The sequence below is a fragment of the Acinonyx jubatus genome, chromosome A1 (assembly GCF_027475565.1).
Source record: "Acinonyx jubatus isolate Ajub_Pintada_27869175 chromosome A1, VMU_Ajub_asm_v1.0, whole genome shotgun sequence".
Lineage (NCBI taxonomy): Eukaryota > Metazoa > Chordata > Mammalia > Carnivora > Felidae > Acinonyx > Acinonyx jubatus.
The window spans coordinates 93,940,858-93,960,917 of NC_069380.1; the positions used below are offsets into that span (position 1 = coordinate 93,940,858).

The 20,060-nt window shown below is 48.3% G+C and overlaps 1 protein-coding gene across 4 annotated transcripts; it reads left to right on the forward strand.

The window, feature by feature from the left end:
• Positions 1-4,205: 4,205 nt before the first annotated feature.
• Positions 4,206-15,778, forward strand: LOC113604531 (uncharacterized). Of its 4 annotated transcripts, none has more exons than XR_008297309.1 (4): positions 4,206-6,464; positions 6,692-8,962; positions 11,879-12,646; positions 13,590-15,778. XR_008297309.1 is itself a non-coding variant. In XM_053219964.1 (4 exons), the coding sequence occupies exons 2-4, from the start codon at positions 12,080-12,082 to the stop codon at positions 14,248-14,250; spliced, it is 666 nt and encodes a 221-aa protein (XP_053075939.1). In that variant the 5' UTR covers positions 6,471-8,962; positions 11,879-12,079; the 3' UTR covers positions 14,251-15,778. The 4 variants fall into 4 exon arrangements, 1 of the variants encoding a protein (XP_053075939.1); XM_053219964.1 differs by lacking the exon at positions 4,206-6,464 and having other exon boundaries at positions 6,471-8,962; positions 11,879-12,098; positions 12,429-12,646; positions 13,822-15,778; XR_008297307.1 differs by having other exon boundaries at positions 11,879-15,778.
• The last annotated feature ends 4,282 nt before the right edge of the window (positions 15,779-20,060 follow it).

Consider the following 20,060-nt stretch of genomic DNA (forward strand, 5'->3'; position numbering starts at 1 on the left):
TAGTTTAGCCCCTTACCCTGATGACCCCAAGCTGTGGGTTTATTTGTCTGCTCTTCAATTTGGTGTGTAGGTTTTGCAGAACGGAAAGCTAATGCTCAGAATGACCTCTGGCCATTGACTGACTTGCTCGGTTGGAGCAAGTCATACAATCGTTGTGGCTTCTAGAAAGAAAGAAAGTGGGTTGGAGGGGTGAAGGCTGGTGTTGGGGCAGCAGGCAAAGACCGGAATTTGGTAACAACAGTGATCATGGAGTTAATGTTATCAAAGAAGACAGGAAGGGGGGTTGAGAGGAATATCTGGGTATGCTGGGATATTTTCTGTCTTTTGAGTCAGGCTGGCATCAACAATGGCAGCTTTCAAGCTCTCGTGGGTTTATGGGCATGGACCACATATTTGAAACTGGCTTGCACACTCATCACGGCGTAATCCTCATGTCCCACCTGGGGTCCACAAGACATCAGGATGCACCTTGAGGGTCAGTTTTCACAAGGGCTTTAGAGCTTGAGGGAGAAACGGTGAAAAAGACTTAGATGTTTAAGGTTCTTGGAACACTGATAATCAAGTAGCCTAAGTAAAGACAGGAGACGAATACCCGCCCCAAACTTTGGGAAATACAGGTGACAGGATAGAAAGGTTTCCCAAGGAGTTTGCAGCTTTTCTTGAGGCAAGGGGCAGTCATATAAACCTATACCTTCTGAGGGCTGGGGTGCCCTGAAAAAAAATCAGGGCAAACTAAAACAATTGACCAACTTCACTCCTGATTCCAAAGAGAAATGATCAAACACATGGTCACAGGGTCGTTTCTCTGTGCTTGTTTCGTCATCCTTTGGTTTGTCCAGAGAATGTAGAGGGTGTATCTATCAGGTTCCAGTCCCGGGAACACAGTGTAGGCTGCTGATTCTAGAAATAAGGTCCCATCAGGAATAGTTACGGCTGCATCAGGGACCTGCCTCTTTTCTCAACCACCTTTGTCTGCACGGATAATGGAGACTGTGTGGCTAGGTGATTTCCAGCTGTAGACATGAGTCTAGGACAGCACTGGCTGATCATTGCCCCTCTCTCAACTCTACTACCCTGGAGAGCAAAGCAGACAGCCTACTCCAGGCCCATTTTGACATTTGGCAGATAACAGAGGCAGTAGCAGGAGCGAGGGAGGTAGTTTTCTGGTTTTAGGATAAGAACAACGGAATGTCCTATTTGGCCAAACTTGAGAGAAGCTGGCCAGTTCTGGAGCAGGTGGGCTGTTCATTTTTCTCCTTTACAAGGAACTGAGGTTTTGTGTTCCCTTCTGCAAATCCCACCTCCCCACACCTGGTCAGGTGTAGCCAACAGTCCTGCCTGACACCCAGGCAACGTTCTTTTGGGACAAAGGCAAGCCAGGCGTGATCTCTGCTCCACGTCAGGTTTTGCGTCTGATCTCAAGTTCAAGATCTCAAGTCTCATCTCTACTTAGCTCTGCCTTCAGTCAAGTTAGGATAATGACATGCATTGTCTTTCCTTGAAGGTACCTTGCATCCTATGGGGACGGAGACTGAATACTTCAGTTTCAGAACAGGACGAGGTTCATGTGACAGAAGGAAGCGCCCATGAATCAGCTGTCCAGACTCCTTTTAGGTGAACCGGAACCCCCACAGCCACAGCCTCTCAAGTGGAGATTTTAAAGCAGTAACGTCCAAGCACTCAGACAGGTATTTTAAGGCCACAATTTAAAATTATAATCTTATTAAAAAACCAACAGGTTTGGCTGTAATGAGATTTTTTTTTTTTTTGCATTTGACCCTCAATGTTCCTGCTTCACCTTCTCCTTGGAATATAAATTGTCAGACTGTTCATGGGTTTTGACATAAGGTTCATTTGGCTCCAGCCACTCTGAAAAAAGGGAGATTTGTTTTTGTGTTTGGTTGGTTTTTTTTTTTTTTAATTTTGTTTCTTTTGCTTTTAAATTCTACATTCTCTAGGACATGTACTTGAGTGGCATTCAGTATACATATTTGCAAGACTTAAAAATGAAATATCCCCTAATGCAAAGGAAGGCCACAAGCTGACATTCCCTGAGTTTGCCAAATTTTGTTCCAGAGGTTGGTGACCTTCTGTTTCAAAACAGGAAAGAAGTGAAATCGTGGGGAGTCACCTACACACAGGCTTTGCCAGATAATTATTCAGCTGACAGTTCAGGGAGCTTAACAAACTCTGCTCTGTGGTCTCTGAAGACTGAATTCGTTATGCCTTAAACAAGAAAAAAAAATTCCTATTGGGATTTTCAAATCTTAGTGCTTTCTTTAAATATGTGGTTTACCTGTTTAAGGACTTGGCAAAGAAAATAAAAAACGCCTTTCTTAACAGTTACATCTCAGGCTTTAATTATTCCTATTTTTGATCTTGTAGCTGTAGCTCTAGAATTAAATAGTCCTCCTTTAATGTGGGTAGGCGCTTAAAAAAAAGCCTTTCAACTTGTAGTCTTAAAAAAAATTTTTTTTTTCTTGCATGAACAGCTTGGGTGGGGAGAGAATTAAAGTGCCAGCTATGGCCTTTTTGTTTTACTGGGAAGCTGATGGGCAATGATTTGGAAATGCCCGGGGTATACGTTGTGCCACCCGGATGGGGGGGTGGGGTGTGAGCAGGGTGCAGAGTCTGGTTCAAAGCGGAGGTAGCTCCCTCCCCACCCCCACCCCACCCTCCTCCCCCTGTGTCTTTGGCCAGCACTTTCTGGGAAGATGACTTTGTCCCCGAGCTGCTATCAGGGCTGTGAGGATTGGGGTCTGGGTAGGGAGAGGATGTGGGGTAGGGTTTGGGAACATTATTTCCACTTTTACCCAAGTGGCCAAAAAAGACAGGTTTACCTGTGAGAATTCTTCATTAATTCTACTCCTCTTGTTGTTGAAGATTTTATTGTTTAATTTTTTTTAAGGTTTATTTATTTTTGAGAGAGAGAGACAGAGTGTAAGCCAGGGAGGGGCAGATAGAGGGATACACAGAATCTGAAGCAGTTCTGAGCCATCAGTACAGAGCCTGACGCAGGGCTCGAACTCACGGACCACGAGATCATGACCTGAGCCGGAGTCAGACGCTTAAACAACTGAGCCACCCAGGTGCCCCTTGTTGTTGAAGACATTAAAAAGATGGCTCTTCAGGATAAATATTCAGAAGAACCAAACCATCCCGCATTTAGGGAGAGCGAGAACAGGCATAACTGCCTTTTTCTTCCCCATCTCGCGCCATGGTGTGGGATTAAGCATGACAGTGGTGAGGTTGACGTGTTTGGGTAGTTTGAGTTTTTTAAAAAAAATTATCTATGTCTTTTTGTAAAATATAGATCTCTATTTCTCTCTGTGTAACTGGGGAGGGTGGATCTACAGAAATAAACAGAAAGTTCCGGAAGAAGAGAAACCATCCCAAGAACAGGAAGGACTGAGCTGCCCTAGGATCATGATAAACAAAGAAGAGTCCAACTGTGTTTTGCAACACAATGGATTCACTCAGCGTCCTGGTGGAGAGCTGACTGGACAGTCTCTGCTCCCTTCCTCCTGTGAGATGATACCTCCTCACAACGCCACTAATTACGAGATGTCACTGAGGCATAAGAACACAGTAACAAGAAGCCAGCAGTAATACAGTGTTTAGACTCTGACAACCACTCTACCTGCATAAACTCACTCAGTCCTCAGGACAGCTGTATAAAAGGAGGAGCTATTATTACCTTTTTTTTTTTTTTAACAGGTGCAGAACAGGAGACACAGAGAGATTGGGTAACTTGGCTAATGTCGCATATGTAGGAAGCAGCATTGAAATTCAGGTAGTGTGAGACCAGGGTCCTTGCTATGAATGACTGAATGTTGAATAGTAAAAAATGAAACAAAGAAACAGTGAAGGCCAGGTTGGAAATGCTGTGACCAAGACTTGATGGGACATCAGATGGGGGAGCAGGGCAGAGTTCCACTGGAGGACTCAGAGATCCTCAGGAGAAGGACAGGAGGAGGAGGAGGCTTTTCTGTGTATCTTATCAGAGCCACAACCCGGAGTCATGACGTCCCTACCACATTCCAGCTGGATGTGGACTCTGTCTAGGGGCTGGCGATCTTTAGTAGGAATCAGGTGCTGAAGGTCCCCGTTCTGTTGCCTCCAGCCTGCTCCCCCCTCCCCCCCAGGTGTGGGGGAGGGTGACTACCTGTGGGAGATGGGGAAGTGCTCCCCCTGCCGGTGGTGGATTTGCAGGCTCAGGGCTGTACTGGCGCAGTCCATGTAGGTAGACTTGCCCCAAGTTGGGAGTCCAGTCCGGCGGGTGGATGAGCTAGCTGCCTGCTTTTGGTTGCCAGTTGATGGAGAGATACCAAACGGTTAATGCAGTTGCCTACCAGCCATCAACGGGTCTGGGAGAGAAGCTGAGTAGACTCGGCACCAACAAATAGTGAGCTGTAGAACGCTGTCTCCACCATGACCCTAGGAAGGGAACATTGCCAGGCTTTTACCTTCTCCTCCTCATAAAGAAGGAAGTGTGGTCTTGGAGAAGTCCGACTTGTCCACAGCTGGCAAATGGCAGAGGCAGAATGAGTGAACCCCTGACCGTGCCCTTGATCCCCTTGGTTCAGCCTCGGGTGCCACACTAAGACTCTGGGTATTATTCCTCTTTTTATGAAATGATGCAACTTCTTCCTTTCTAATTGAGCCTGGGTGTGTTTGAATGCCCAATCCTCAACTAAAAGTTATGGAACTCTAACGAACATAGGTGCAACTGAAATTATCGAGGCTGGAAGGAAGGTGACAAAAATGACTAATTTCTCACCTTTATCTATGGAAAGCAGAGGTGGCGCTTCTGGACTGAGTGAAGTCACAGGTGCAAAAATCAGAGCTGTCGGCTCAGACCCAATGAACCACTTCGTGCTCACCACAAATCGGAAGGCTCATCAGTTCCTTCTCCTAGATGAGACACGGAGGTCATATCAAATTTAACTCCTGTGATGCCCTGTCTTCAGGAGACTTTGGGCGAACACAGAAGGGTTTGGGGGATCCTTGGGACACAACAAAACATGAGCTACATGCTACTAAACACTTCGTACACACCAAGTACTTGGCATAAACTCTCTCACTGAATTGGTGCACCAACCTTATGAAGTGCAGACTGTTTTTAAGCCCATTTTACAGATGAGGAGATTAAAGCCTTAGTAGATGAAGTCACTTGTCCCAACTTTGTGGCCCCAGAGCCCAAGGCAGTAACCATTAGGAATATTCTCTCTCCCAGTCTGATTACAGTAGATAGATCACACGCACCTGTTGCAATGGGTTGATTTTTGGGGTCTGAGAGGAAACCCGGTTCTACCCTATTTTACAGGCCCCTGACCCCTTGGCCAGTGAGGCTGTGGGAATCCTGAAGAGGGAGGTCACACAGCTCTAAGAGGAAGGAAGCATCTCATCCTTTTCCCACACAAAACCTCCCATTGCCTCACCTCCAAATGGATTTGGAAGAACTTCTGGATTTGATCTGGGATGAAGGGTCTGAGAGACACTAAAAGGGGTCTTCATGGCTACATAATCTCAGTTCTGGTCAGGGAGTTCCCAGTGTGGGAGGAATATGTCTTTAAATGCCAAATCTGAGTGATGGGCTAGAACCTTCAAGATCTTTCTATATCAAGAAAAGTAGTTTGTGAACTACAACTAGGACTACATATGGAGGATGATTATCCCAGGTGGAGCTTCCCTCAGAGGGCAAAACTGTAATACAGAGCTTGGGATTTTCTCAAAGGTATCTTCCTCCATCACTTGCCTTGAGTTGAGGCTCAAAATAAGACAGGTAGCCTCTAAATTTACTCTCCACTTGATGGAGCAGGTTTTGGAAGTGAGGTCATCTCTGAAGATAGGCCATTTTAGACATTAATACAGTCTCTCCATTTTGCAGCCAAGGAAAATGGGACCAAGCTTTCTCAAAGTCATTCCCTGACTGGCAAGGCTGAGGCTGGAACCCATGTCTCTTGACCAAATGAGTCCAAATCCCAAGACCTGTTTCTGTCCAATGGCTCACTGATAACTTTGAGTACTTGAGGCTTTTGTCTAGCTTGGCATGTGGACAAATCCCCCCTCAAGATCCCTCTTCTCCAGAAGAAAATGTGATATTCAGGCTGGTATAATCTTAAACACTTATGTTTAGGATCTCATAGGGGGACATTTAAACATCCAATTCCCTGCTTCCAAAATAGAAACTTGTTGCAAATCTGCCCAAAATACTTGTGATCACACCCATGCCTTTGTCAGTAGAGGTTGATGAGCAAGCCAAACATTTTCACACGAGTCAAGATCCTGCAACATCTCAAGGTCCTGGTCCTAGAGATCTCTAATGTGTAGCTGCTGAGACATAACCTAGTCTGACATTTTTTATTTGTATTTTTATTGTTTTTGGTCTATGTTTATAAAAGTAACAGTTAAATGTCTGGTTAATTGAGAAGTTATGGTTAGCTGACTTCTGGTTAGCTGAGGTTTTTTTTTTTCAACGTTTATTTATTTTTGGGACAGAGAGAGACAGAGCATGAATGGGGGAGGGGCAGAGAGAGAGGGATACACAGAATCAGAAACAGGCTCCAGGCTCTGAGCCATCAGCCCAGACCCTGACGCGGGGCTCAAACTCACGGACCGTGAGATCGTGACCTGGCTGAAGTCGGACGCTTAACCGACTGCGCCACCCAGGCGCCCCTGGTTAGCTGAGGTTTTTAAATATTATATAACCTGCTCTACCTGGGTCCTCCCAGCCTCCTCAAACAGGCTGTAATGAATATGTAATGGCATAGAAGCTTCTTGACACTTGTTAAAATACTGTGCATTCTTCCTCTCCTAGAGCGTGTTCATTATAGATACAACAGGAAAAAAGATAAAACGCCTGAGTGACTGACACCCAGTTTGGAATGTGAATCTCTCATCTTGGGTCAGTGTCCACAAGGCTCAAGGAACCAGGCAGAATAGGGCTTTGACCTCTTAGGCCACATGTGCTGGGGTGCCAATGTTGCTGGTCTTTCCCAGAGGGGGGATATGAAAGCTGCCTGCCGTGACTTCAGTTTTTCACGTCTCCAAAGGGACAGCCCTCCTAGCAGGACAGATCAGACTCCCCTCTCTCTCCCTCTGAGGCAGTCAGGTTACTCAATAATCTGTATAAATTACAGATTATAATATACAATATAATATACAATAATCTGTATAAATTACAGCCAATGCCTTTGGCTGCCTGATCACCTTCCCTGGATCTGGTGATCGCCTTGTAGATCAGAATTCTTTTTCCTCCTTCCTTTAATCAAATAGAACAGCAACAATTAAATGTGTTCTTTTTAAAATTTTTTTTTGAGAGAGAGACGAGAGAGTGAGAGCAGGGGAGGGGGAGACAGAGGGGGAGACAGAGAATCCCAAGTCGGCCCTGTGTAGTCAGCACACAGAGCCCGACGCGGGGCTCGAACTCACAAAACTGTGAGATTATGATGTGAGCCAAAATTAAGAATCGGACGCTTAACCAACTGAGCCCCCAGGCACCCCTTAAATGTGTACTTAATATAATCACCCTTTCTTTTTTGGACCCTGGGAAAGCTAGTCTCCCCAGGGTGTCTGTTGTTCTGTTTTCCAGGTTTATCTTCAGGGAAGGGATAGAGACTTCTTGAAGCTAGCCAAAGTGAAGGGGAATTAATGTTAAGGTATATGTGCAACAATGAGGAAGTCCGAAGCCTAGGACAGAAAACCGAGGTACAGAAGGGTCATCTGGAAATGGAACAGAAGGATTCAAGGGGGCTTCTGTGGGGTCCTGCACCATCAGGACAAAATACCTACCTGCTGTGTCTCTTTCTTGCTCACTCACAACCATCAGTGGCTCCTTGTGTTTGCCCACTGTCCCAACTCACCCTTACCTTTGGCTTCTTTAGTTCTAAATTTACTTCATGACTCTTCAGAAATGATTTCTCCTCCCAATGGGAAATTCTCTTATTCATGGCTCAGCTTCAAGGGAGAAAGAGAGAGAGAGAGAGAGAGAGAGAGAGAGAGAGAGAGAGAGAGAGAATGTAATAGGTTCAATGTTTCCTCCTCCACTTACATAGTTATTTTCTTAGAAACCATATGGCTCCTAAGTCATTGGAAAGGTGTCCATTGGTTCTTTTTATGGGTTAGGCCCCAGCCCTTGACCCGATGAGCTGTGTGGGAGGGATCTAGATGGAGAAGCAGCAAGGGCTTTACATGGGTCAGTTTCCCTCTGAACAGAGTATCCACCAGGATGACCAGCATTTGAGAGTCTTTTAAGAGGAACCATAATCTATCCATAAATGGTCGCTTCCATGGAAGACTTGGTTCCACCGGAGACTGGAAAAAAAATGGGAGAAAGTGAGATGTGTATTTGTGGCTCACAGTCCAACGCACATTTTTCAATTGGAGGACAGAGCTGTGAGCGACCTGGCTATTTCCGAGTGGAATGGAGGAGACACACCCACAGCCACCGCGTCTACCCTGTGCCCGAAGCTTCATGTCCCGCTCCGGAATCAAGACCCTGCCTTTGTCACCGGTATGCGCATGCGCACGCCGTCACGAGGGGGGCAGGACAATATGGGGGCTTTGGGAAGGTGCGAGGATGCCCCCACAGTCACAATGGGTGTTCTCCTGTTGCCCCTCTCTTGTTGGCCTGAGCCGAGCAGCTGGCAACAGCTCTCGCCCTTTCAGACAGAAATGCCTACAGAGATGCTATTGTTTCCCTTAGGTGACAAATGCCACAGGCCTGCGCTGGCCAAGCCATTCTGGAGCCCAGCTGCTTCCGCACTGCCACCACATGAGAAGGGTGCTTTGTTTTAATTGTCACATTTGTTGTTTGAAAAGATGCTCTTCAACCACGGAATTCTCGGGTGACCTTTCCGTAGGAATCACATGCAAATGTCCCAGTGGAAGGTCGCGATTGGTCTTCAAAGGTCATCTCCATTCGTCTAGACGGTTGTCTTCACAAAAGAAGGAAGTTCAGGTAAGGAGCCCAGAACCAGAGAGCACCAGAGGAGAAAGGTCATCTGGTCTACCCTGTTCTGTCGGCTGGGCCCCACCTGCAGGTGGCACATCCGTTTGCTTTTGGCCTCCCACGGTTCACCGTAGCCTAGAGTAGCCCTGCTGGCTTAGACGCCATCCCAAAGCTTCCCCAAACAGGTGCTCTTTGAACAGACGTTATGCATCCTCCAATTGCCCGGAGATAAGCCGTGTGTGGGAGGAATCTTTCTTCTGAGCAACTGAGGCTGTATTGATAGGTTCTTTTCTTTTTCGTAATGTTTATTTTTGAGAGAGAGAGCCAGAGCGTGAGCGGGGGAGGGGCAGAGAGAGAGGGAGACACAGAATCCGAGGCAGGCTCCAGGCTCCGAGCTGTCAGCACAGAGCCCGACATGGGGCTCGAACCCACAAGCCGCAGAACATGACCTGAGCCAAAATCAGACACTGACTGAGCCACCCAGGTTGATAGGTTCTTGAAGGGTTTGTTGCGGGGACAACTTATTAATGATTCACTCTCCAAACAACACTATTTGAGTAACTGCCCTTCCTGAACCAAACAAAACAAAACACCCAGCATCTCTCTGGAAGTTCAGCTGAGATGAATTTGTCCCTATTACCACAGAGCAATCTCCTAACCCCTCATCCCCCATGTCAGGCTGGCAACCGGAGAGGAATGGATTTTAAGTGAGACACACTCAGATGGAAGCTGCCAGAGAGAAAGGCCTGTGCGTGGATTTCTGCGTGTGGGGAAAGGATTTCTTGCCCCTCTGCCCCGTCACCCTCACTGAAGTCAGACTGTTTCTTTTCCTTCTGGGTGGAGGCCCTGGAGAAAACATGATTAACCCTGGGCGGGGAGTCACCCAGGGCAGGGGTGGGAGACAGGGAGGGCAGGGAGCACGCAGCCACAGACCGTGAACTGGGCATGAAGGCTAGCAGAGAAGGTTCAAGAGGCGTGAGGGGATTGCCGGGCAGGAGCGTGAGGTTCTAATGAGTCATGTCAGCTGTTGACTGGGGATTCACAACAGCTGCGTGTGCGAGCCGAGGCACAGTCCTTGGGGAAGCAGGTGGCGGTGACGTGAGGGACGGCCTGCCCCGACCTGCCTCCATTAGCTGTAATTATGCTTGTGACTTCTGCTGGGGGGCGGCCGGGAGCCAGCGGGGCCTGCGGAGACCACCAGAGACCCGCATTTTTAGCCCGTGGTCAGTCAGCTGTAAAACTGGGCCACATTTGGCAACAACAGAAGGAGCGTGAGGCCCGAAGCAATTTTTCTTTGAAATCAGCTTCTAAATTGCAGGGAGCCCAAGTAAATTGACACATTTACTAGCTTGAGCTCCTTCCCCGTTCCTGCTTCCTTGCCTCAGCCGGCCTCTGCTCACTGGAGCAGTTCTGGGCCTGGGGATGGGGGGAAGGGAGCGCTGCCCTGCCTGGGGGGCGGCGGTGATTTCTCTGTGCGCACATTTTCATTACTGACGCCGACGAGTGCTTTTCAACTTACAAACTGAAAATGCTCCCCCACCCCCACAAAAGAAACCTGGAATCTGCAGGAGGAACCCTCCCCCAATTAAATGAAAAGCAAAGATGGGGTGCCTGGGTGGTTCAGTTGGTTAAGCGTCCGACTTCAGCTCAGGTCATGATCTCACAGTTTGTGGGTTTGAGCCCCATGTCAGGCTCTGTGCTGACAGCTCAGAGCCTGGAGCCTGCTTCGGATTCTGTGTCTTCCTCTCTCTCTGCCCCTTCCCTGCTCGTGTCCTGTCTCTTTCTCAAAAATGAATAAACTTTAAAAAAAAAAATGAAAAGGAAACAACTACCCAGTGCACATTGCACAGCAAATGCGAGTCGCACCGCGATGGAGGCCCTCTCGCCCATCCAGCCTCCTGGGTAGAGAAAGCCACTTTCTTAGCCGACGTCTCTTATAATGGAGCCAGCTCGAATCCTGGGGGGTTTGCTTCCCTAATCAGACCTGAAATTACATGACAGAAGAAGGGCCTCATGAGTGCAACACTGGGTAGGTTGCCGGCATCTACTGCAACATCTGTGTCACTGAGCCTGGAACTGCAGGGCCAGGTGGGCAGCCTTGAAGCCGTGGGTGAGGAATGTGGCCTTGAGAGAGACCTTATGTTCTAAGACTCAGGTTCCTCATTCTTCAGTGGGAATAAGAGTGACTACGTGAGGGCGCCTGGGTGGCTCGGTCGGTTCAGCGTCCGGCTCTTGATCTCGGCTCAGGTCATGACCTCACGGTTTGTGCATTTGAGCCCCGCGTCGGGTGGGCCCGAGCCCGTCTTTGGGCTCCTCGTTCTCTCTCCCTTTCTCTCTCCCTCCGTCTGCCCCTCGCTCACTTGCACGCTCTCTCAGAAGTATAAAATAAATACAGTAAATACCATACAATAATAACAACTACCTGCGGGTTAGTTTGGGATTACGTGGTCACGCACCAGCCCCAGCACACTGTAAGTGCCCCGAGCGTCAGCTATTCTTTGCCATCACTGAAGATCATTAGGCTCACCTTTTGCATTCGCGGCGATGAGGGAGCTCAGGCAGCGGGGGGATCACATCCTAGCATCTTCCTCGACGTGAGCCTTGACTTTCTGCCGTTCTCTGCACAGTCAGATAGCTCGCTGGGGCGGGGGTCGGGGGGACCTTCCCTGCCCCAAGTGAGCCTTTTGAACTCTGGCTTGTGCTCCTCTGCTGTTGTCCTCCTCCTCCTCCTCGTCTCCATCCGTCTTCACGCACTGGTGGAAGTCCTGCAACTCTGGGAAACCTCCCTGAAGTCCCCATAGGGATTCCTCCTCGCCTCTTACCAGTGTGACACTGTGAAGTCAGTCAGCTTCAGATGAACGTATGTCACCTCTTAAGCCAGCAGGCACGAGTGGCCTTCTCTGCTTTTCTTTGCATTTTCTTCAGGACCCAGCCCAGGATCTGGCTCAACGCAAGTTCTCCGCAGATGCCCGCTTAATTTCTGGACTGCCGTAGAAGTACAGAGCGGGTTGAAAACTTGCAGAAGGATCAGAGTTTGTGGGGATGGTCTCTGGACTTGACCAAGCACCTTCTAGTGGCAGTGAACGATGGGGTTCTTGAGCAAACGGCTAAGAAAGAATTCTTGAGATGTCTTTGGTGCAAAAAGGTGATTTTATTAAAGCCCGGGGACAGGACCTGTGGGCAGAGAGAGCTGCACCAGGGTTGTGAGGAGTGACTGACTATGTACCTTTAAGTTTCTGGAGGTGAGGGAGAGCATTAAGTCTCTACGGAGTTTGAAAGCAAGGCTTTCAGGACCTTGAGGGGCTAGCTGCTGTTAAGATAAGGTTACTTTTAGTCTTTAATGAAACAGAAACATGAAGGAAGTAAGACGGCCATGAATTGCTTGAGCAAGGTCACTCTCTGCATGTTTCAGGCTGCAAGCTGTAGGGAGATTTAATTTCAGCTACATTTCTCTTGCCTGTGTTTCCCTCATCAGCCAACACAACACACAAGGATGAGAATGAATGTACCGCGCTGGGATTGCTGTTTCTTCCACAGGTGGGGGTGAGGAACACGGAAGTTCACCCCCCTCTTGCGTTGGCAAGCTCTGAACGTGGCCCAGGGCGGCAGGTTCTGCCAAGTCCTGGCCCCAGTGTGCACACAGCTCTCGGCACAGGGAACCCACTTCTCCCGCGGGTCACCCGCGGCGTCAAGGTGATGAGAGACGGAAGCAGGTTCCATTTTCCCTCCTGGTTCCAGATGTCATGTGACCCTCCCCTCACCCCTGCAGGCTCTAGTTCATTCTTGCTGTCACCTGCATCCGGCTTTCTTCTCCTCGGATGGCTGACCTATAGTAACTGCACCTGGAGGTGAGACACAGAAGCAGCAGCCTGCAGGGACTGCATGGCCAGCATAGCCTGCAGTCTCCATTGCAGAAGGTCTAGCCCCCGTAAACGCTACAAATCCTCCCTTGGTAAATTACCCCCAGAGGTTCTCCTTCTCTGATCAGACCCCACCTGATCCAGTGGGTACAGCTGATCACACATGCAGACCCTCACAATTGCAGGTACAGTGGTAGCCACACCTCACGTCTAAGAGTTCACGTGCAACGAGGCAGCATGGACCCTGCCAATCCCCATCTCAGAGGCTGTGGCGCCCACCACGCCTTTTCTCTCCTGGGCTGTTGAGGTTGGGACTGGGGTTGACGCAGAGGTTGTGGAGCTTGTGCACGTGACCACAACTGGAGGAAGAGCGTGCTCAAAGGGAAGTGGACAGGATGAAGGTTGCCATGCAAAAGCTTGCCGTGACTGGCGGCGAGAGGGGCAGTGCTTTCGTTTTGGGGCAGCAGGTTGTTGCCTGGTGTCTGTGAACTGGTAGTGGGGAGGGATCCCAGGGAATCCCATGCTGCAGATTCTGAGGGATGCATTTGCCTTCATAGCAGCAACAGCATCTGTACCCGGTCCTTGAATGGTGCTGCGCAGGGGCCAGCTGGGGCCGCAAGCGTTTACATAGGAGTGGCCCCTTGGGAGGCAGCACTGGAGAGTGGGGCCGATCACAGCCCTCCGGAGCAGCTAGGCTGCATGGATCCAAGGCAGGCTGAGAAAAGGAAAAACATCCAAAATGGAAGTAAAATATGTAACCATGTATATGTTCACAGGAGGAAAACATAGGGACGGGGAGAAAGGAGAGAAGTGGAAACAGTGAACCTCCCAAGACGCCCTGTGACAGAGAGATAAAATGAAACCTCCTGTCTGTCACCAGAATGCCATAATTTTATCATTCTTCCCACGCAATGCTGTGCTATTTTGGGTTCTGGGGTTCCCCCCCACCTCTGTGTGCCCAAGATGTCTGAGAAACAAACGTGTAAGAAAATGTTTTATTCTCCCCAGCAAGGGATGGAGAATTCATTACAGGAGGCGCATCTCCGAGCTGCCTCCTCCGTGTCATCGTGCTCTGCCCTGCAGAAGATTTCGTCTGCGAGCCGAAGCCTAATGAATTTGCCCACTGTGGTCCTGTGCCCAGAAACTGAAATCCTGTTGCGCTTCACTGGTGGGATCCTTTTCCTCAGCCACGGAGCCAAGCAGAACGGAAAAGATGGCCAGCCTCCCTTTTGCAAAGACCATGCGTCTCCCCTCCCCCTTACACACCATGCCAGTGATTTCTACATTCTGCTGGGTCTAATTTCCTTTGTAAAAGGAAAAAGGAAAAAAAAAAAAACCCACAACAAGACAAAACAAAACAAAAGAAAGAAACTTGGAACTCTTTTGAGGACAAGGAAGGAGAAGCTGGAGGAAGGGGAAGCATTTGATGTCACCTGATTACCATCTGTTCACCAAGTTAGATATTACATCAAAGGAACAATCGAGAGCCTGTATAAACCAGGACGCTGATGGTCGTCCTTGTACGTGTTGTGCCTCCCTTCTTGGCCTTTCCAGCCAGGCTTCCTCTGTCTCAGGACGGCTATGGCCTTCATCACCTGTGCACCTCTTCCCACTCTGGATGAGGTCAGAGCTGCAGGCTGGGCCCCAGGAAGGTCCTGGGCGGGGTCCCCTCCACACTTCCGTGGTCGGGGCAAGCTTTCCTTGGTGGAGGTCACTCTGCCCAGAGCCCGGAGGCTGGGACAGCCCTGTACAGAGCCCACTGGAGGCTGTGTTGTTTCCAGAATGGTATTTTCAGCAGCAGAGCAAGCCAGGAAACTTAAGGAAAGAAGCTGCCATTCATCTCCAGGAGGACACAGGACAGGGCAGTAGACTGGTCACCAGCCAGCCCGAACAGCCATCTGCTAAGATCAAGTCATTTCTCCTTGGAACACAATGACACTTCAGCCTAAGAAGGGAACTGAGCCAATTTGGGACCTCGGCTTGGGCCCGTTCCAGCTCTGATAATAAAAAGTTATGTTTTCCTCAGAGGGGTCCGTAGTGACAGGGAAAGGACTACTGCCAGGTGCCCTCAGACCTCCCCGTTTCTCCTTGCACCCCCAGACAGATGCTCTTATATCCTGCCATTTATATGCTATTCTGTGAAAGAGTCAGACCAAAGTGAGCCCTACAGTGCTTGGAAGATTTATTTTGCAATATAAAATGCACCTCCTCTCTGTAAACCACACGACTCTCCTTTAACTCTTTACCTGGATGTTTCGCCATTTCTGTGCAAGCTGGGTGTTTCTCTGTCGCTTCTAAGACCGCATCATGTCTACCCAGAGATCTCTGATCGGTCCACTTTTTCCAAGTTCATCCATTTTTAAAGTTGAGCACAAATGCTATCTCCTCTATGAGGCCTTGGCTGAGATCCCAGAGTTCCTGCTTCCCACCGAAGGTGATCTTCTTTCTAGATTCCCCTAGAATTCCCCTATTTATGGCAGACTAAATTTTAAGGATCCCATTCATTTCTGCATCACTTGATGGTTGTCTAAGTACATAGTACAGTGGTTAAGTATGTGGATTCTGGAGGCAGATTTTCTGGGTGCACAGCTGGGCTTACGTATTCACTGTGTGACCTGGGGCAAATTATTTAACCTGTGTGCCAATTTGTAAGATGAGGATAATAACTAACTATCACGTATGACTGTTGTACAAATTAAATGAGCAAAGCTCTGCTGAGTGTGTAGAACTGGGACTAGCAACTAGCCCAGCAAAGTTGGTTGTGTTTATTAATATGATTTATTATTATTATTTTTTCCTTTAAGTTTCCTGATGGCAGGGGTCCATCTTGTCTAACTTTCTACTCTACCACAGTGTTTTGCATATTGATACATGTTTATTTACTTTGCGTATCGATGCACATTTATTTATAAATAAATAGATGTCCAATGAATAAATAAGACTTGCGTTCCTTACAAGCTGGTCTCATTTTCCTCCATTAGTTGAGTTACAGGAGACTTGATAAAACTGATATAGACTTTAAATGATATTATTAACACACCTCTTAAATATAATACATCAGATGATCATTCTTTCTATCTCAGCTTGCCATCTCATCACTGCCCAGAGGCAGTATAGAAACCCTCTTGGTGGCATTGTGTGGAGGTGGCATAAAGCCAGTCCTGACCCTCTGTGAGTCCACAGTTCAAGTCAAGCCTTCTAGCAATAAATAAATAATAAATCACTGCTGGCCTAGGTCTCTCTCTCATAGTGCCTGGCATCTGGCAATACTGTTTGACCCGCCATGTAGAGACGGGCCCACTGAGGCCAGATGTGGGTCCTAGAAGTAGAAGTTAGCGATTCATACACACCCCCAGGTCTGGGAAGGGCTTTGGAGAAGCCATGGAATTTTTGTCATAGACCTGGTATGACCCCTCAAATTTTGGGAGTTGTCTCCTCACAAGTATTGCTGTCCATAGTTCTGAAGATCATTTGTAAAAGGACCTGATTGTTTCTGCTAAGCCTGGGTTCTGCTTGTTCCTGTTCTAGCTCTCTTTGGAATTCTAGAGCAGGTGAGAGAAAATATGGGGATGGGAAAGAGAGGGGAGAGAGAGAGAGAGAGAGAGAGAGAGAGAGAGAGAGAGAGAGAGAGAGAGAGAGAATATGAATTAATTACCAAGGAGAAAAAGGAGAGATTTCAATTTCAACACCTTTTCCCACTGTTGTTAACCATGAATGAGACAACCGTGGATCCCATCCAAAATATCCGTCACCCGAGGGAGGGCGAGGAACATGTACACCCAGGGAAGACAAGGTATGTAAGTGTTGGCCCTGGGGAAGGCCAGTCTTCTGGGAGAGAGAAGGTGCACCAGCGAGGTGGGTGTGGATGATGAGAGTATCATGGCAGCCAAGTGATAGGAAGCATTCACAGCTCTTCTTTTCTTTCTTAATGAAAAACTCGCAATTTTTACACTGTGGCAGAGCAAATGGAACTGTGACTTACGATTCACGATTGATATTGTTTGACACTTTTCTCATGTCCCTTCTGGCTCGGAGCTTTACTCAGCTTTACGGAGAGAAGACGCAGAGGCATGGGGAACCACAGTGCCCACTCTGTCCTTGAAATCGTGTTTACAGCAGATGTTTCTTTCTTTATTTAAATTCATCCCCTGGACCTAAAAGCCTTCTCTGAGCAGAGTGGGAGTCCCCAGTTGCTTGCAGAACTAAGCGGGAAAGACCAGGTAGGCTCAGAGATCTGACTGGTCCAGGAAGGAGAGGGTGTCTTGACTAAATGACGGCGTCAAAATCCTTCCCAGTGATAGCTTAGACATGATTGTAAGGCAGTGTAAATTTCTGTATTTTGTGATGTAGTTGACCTCGGTTTATAAGCACGAGAAAACCCAGTGCAAACCCTGCCCCCAGCCCTGCAGGGATGTCTGTCTGGGGAGGGGCGGATCCAAGTAGACCCCAAAGCGGTGGTGACCCACCCCAGGGGCTTCATTGAGTCCCTTTCAAGCCAGTAAATACGGCAGTTTTCTGTTGAAAGCAAATATGATTACAGTGGTTTAAATCATTTAAGGCCAAATAAAATCTTTGCGGAGTCGGCTGAGGTGTTAAGCACGAATGTCTTGTGAGCAATTAAAATCTCAGTCCAGATCACAGCAGGAGCGGAGCTGCAGGGAAGGCAACGCACCTGCCTTGCGCATGCGCAGTGGGGGAGGCTCCTTCCCGAGATTTCCGGGGAAGAGGAGGCCGCTACCCCTTGATTTCCCTCCCAGCGCGGGACAGTGGGAAGGGAATTGTGTCAGGAACTGAGCTGCGTGGCACCCTGAATGTTCCATGCAGAGCGAACCGCCCTTGGCCAGGCCTTGGCTCCCAGGCTGGAAAGTCAAGGTTGAGGTGTGCTCAGTTTGTACCGGGAGCTGCCCTCCCACAAACTGGAGGCTGTAGATTATGAGGCAGGGCTGCCAAATCCCACGCCACGGCCTGAGGTCATCCCATGCAATATTCCCTCTGAAGACCCCAAAGCTCTTCATCCAACTAGGGGGGAGGGTAGGAGGCCCCTTCCTTTCCTGAGTACCCTGAGTACTATCACAGAGGACCCACTTTCTGCTTAGCTGAGGCACACCACACAGCCTAGAGGAGCCCCCAGAGCCCCTAGGACCACCTTGCCCCTAGCCCCTAACATAATCCTCATGGGGCATCAGACAGCCATTTAAAGAGCAACCAACCTGTTTCTTATTGGATGACAGACTCAGTTAGTGCAAAATGGGGGGGGGGGTGCGGGGCAGGGAGGGTATCTGGCATATCAGCCTACATTTTAAAGGACTCGAGCCTTAGACCTAGCAAACCCACTTTCCAGGCATCTATGATATACAGATAGACCTGTGTGTATATTCCATGTGTGCAGAAGGCTGTTCACTATGGCATTACAGTAGCCAAAGACTAAAATCAAGTATTTATGAATAGGGAACAGGTAAGACACATAATGGTCTGCCACACAATGGAATACCATGCCACTATAAAAAAAAAAAATGGCAAATCTGCATGAACTGATACGGAAAGATCTCTAGGACATATTGTAAATGGAAAGAAGCAAGGTACAGAACAGTTTGTATCCTATACTGCTTTCTAGAACAGTGTTTCTTAAATTTTTCATCATCATCACCCCCCCCACCAAGAAACCTTTAAAGACATCCCTCCCCCGTGAAATGTTGATATCATGTATATCTGTCTATATGCGGCGTGTCTAATGTATATTTGTGATTTACACATAAAAAGGGGAAGAACTTTTCACTTCCCAAAATCAATTTTCACCCCCTTGGGGGTGGTATCACCCCAACTGAGGAAGCCTCTTCGATAAGAAAGTGAGAAAATATATTATGAAACAAATTGGAAGGCTACTTAAGAAACTGAGAAAGCTAGTTGCCTATAAGGAAGGGAGCTGATGGGAAGATGGGCACAAAGGTGTGATCAAGATTGCCCCACATAGGGGTGCCTGGCTGGTTCAGTGGGTAGAGTGTGGGGCTCTTGGTCTTGGGGGTAGTGAGTCTGAGCACCCCCCGGGGTTGAAAGATGACTTACGACTTAAAAAAAATAAAAGAGGCGCCTGGGTGACTCAGTCAGTTAAGCATCTGACCCTTGGTTTAGGCTCAGGTCGTACGTTGGAGCCTCACATGGGGCTCTGTGCTGACAGCACGGAGACTGCTTGGGAGTCACCTTCTCTCCCCCTCTCTCTCTTTCCCTCTCCCCCTGCCACTCCCCCACTCGTGCTTTCTCTCTCTCAAGAAAAATAAACTTAAAAAAATAAATATAAGTTAAAAAGATTTCCCCTTGTAGTCTCTCTTCTATTATTCTTGTCTCTGAACTTTGCAAATGTATTGCCTATTGGAAACCATTAAATTGAAAGGCTGTCTGCACTGTTCCCTAAATCAAGGGGGTCCCTGCCCAGGCTGGAGGCACCACCCAGAGACCCCCGCTCCTCAAGAAGAGTCTTTTGTCCTCTCAGGTTTATTTTTCAGTGCAAAAAAGATTGCAGTTTCGAAGATTGCAGCTTCTACTTTAAAAGCAGCAGTTTAGGGGTGCCTGGGTGGCTCAGTCGAATAAGCGTCCAACATCCACTCGGGTCATGATCTCGTGGTCTGTGGATTTGAATCCCGCATTAGCCTCTGTGCTGACAGCTCAGAGCCTGGAGCCTGCTTCGGATTCTGTGTCTCCCTCTCTCTTGCTACTCCCAGGTCGTGCTCTGTCTCTCTCAAAAATAAATAAAAATAAGCACTAAAAAACAAAAAAAAAATTTTAAAGTAGCAGTCTGTTTCAAATCCCAGGGAAGAGGTTTCCAGAGAGAGAGAGAGAGAGAGAGAGAGAGAGAGCAAGCAAAATGAAGGAGGAAATCACCCATGCCCTCTCTTCCTCCCTTGGCGAACATAGTCTGTCTCAGGGCCCTGCTGGGGAGAGGTGACAGAGCAGAGACCCCGGGCCCAGGAGTTCAACCAGAGCCGGGCTGGGTCAGCTTCCTCCAAAGGAGTGTGTTTCCTCCTTCCACGGGCGGGAGGGCCCTCCCAAGGAGGAAAGGCCATGCTGAAGGTTGATTAGTGGATCAGCAATTCCATTGTGGGATTAACAGAACAAAACAAAAACAAAACACAACGTTGGGCTCGCAGTTCAGTGTGTCAGCAACTTTAATTTGATTGTGTAATGAGGCACGATGGTAAACAACATCTGCATGATCGCGCCCTAACCTTCGCTTAAATATCAAACACTGCGGT

What these genes read in the sequence shown, in the direction of transcription:
- LOC113604531 (XM_053219964.1), top strand. An exon ending in GGGTCACCCGCGGCGTCAAG is followed by an intron (nt 12,647 to 13,821) that starts GTGATGAGAGAC and finishes TATTCTCCCCAG; the next exon opens with CAAGGGATGGAGAATTCATT.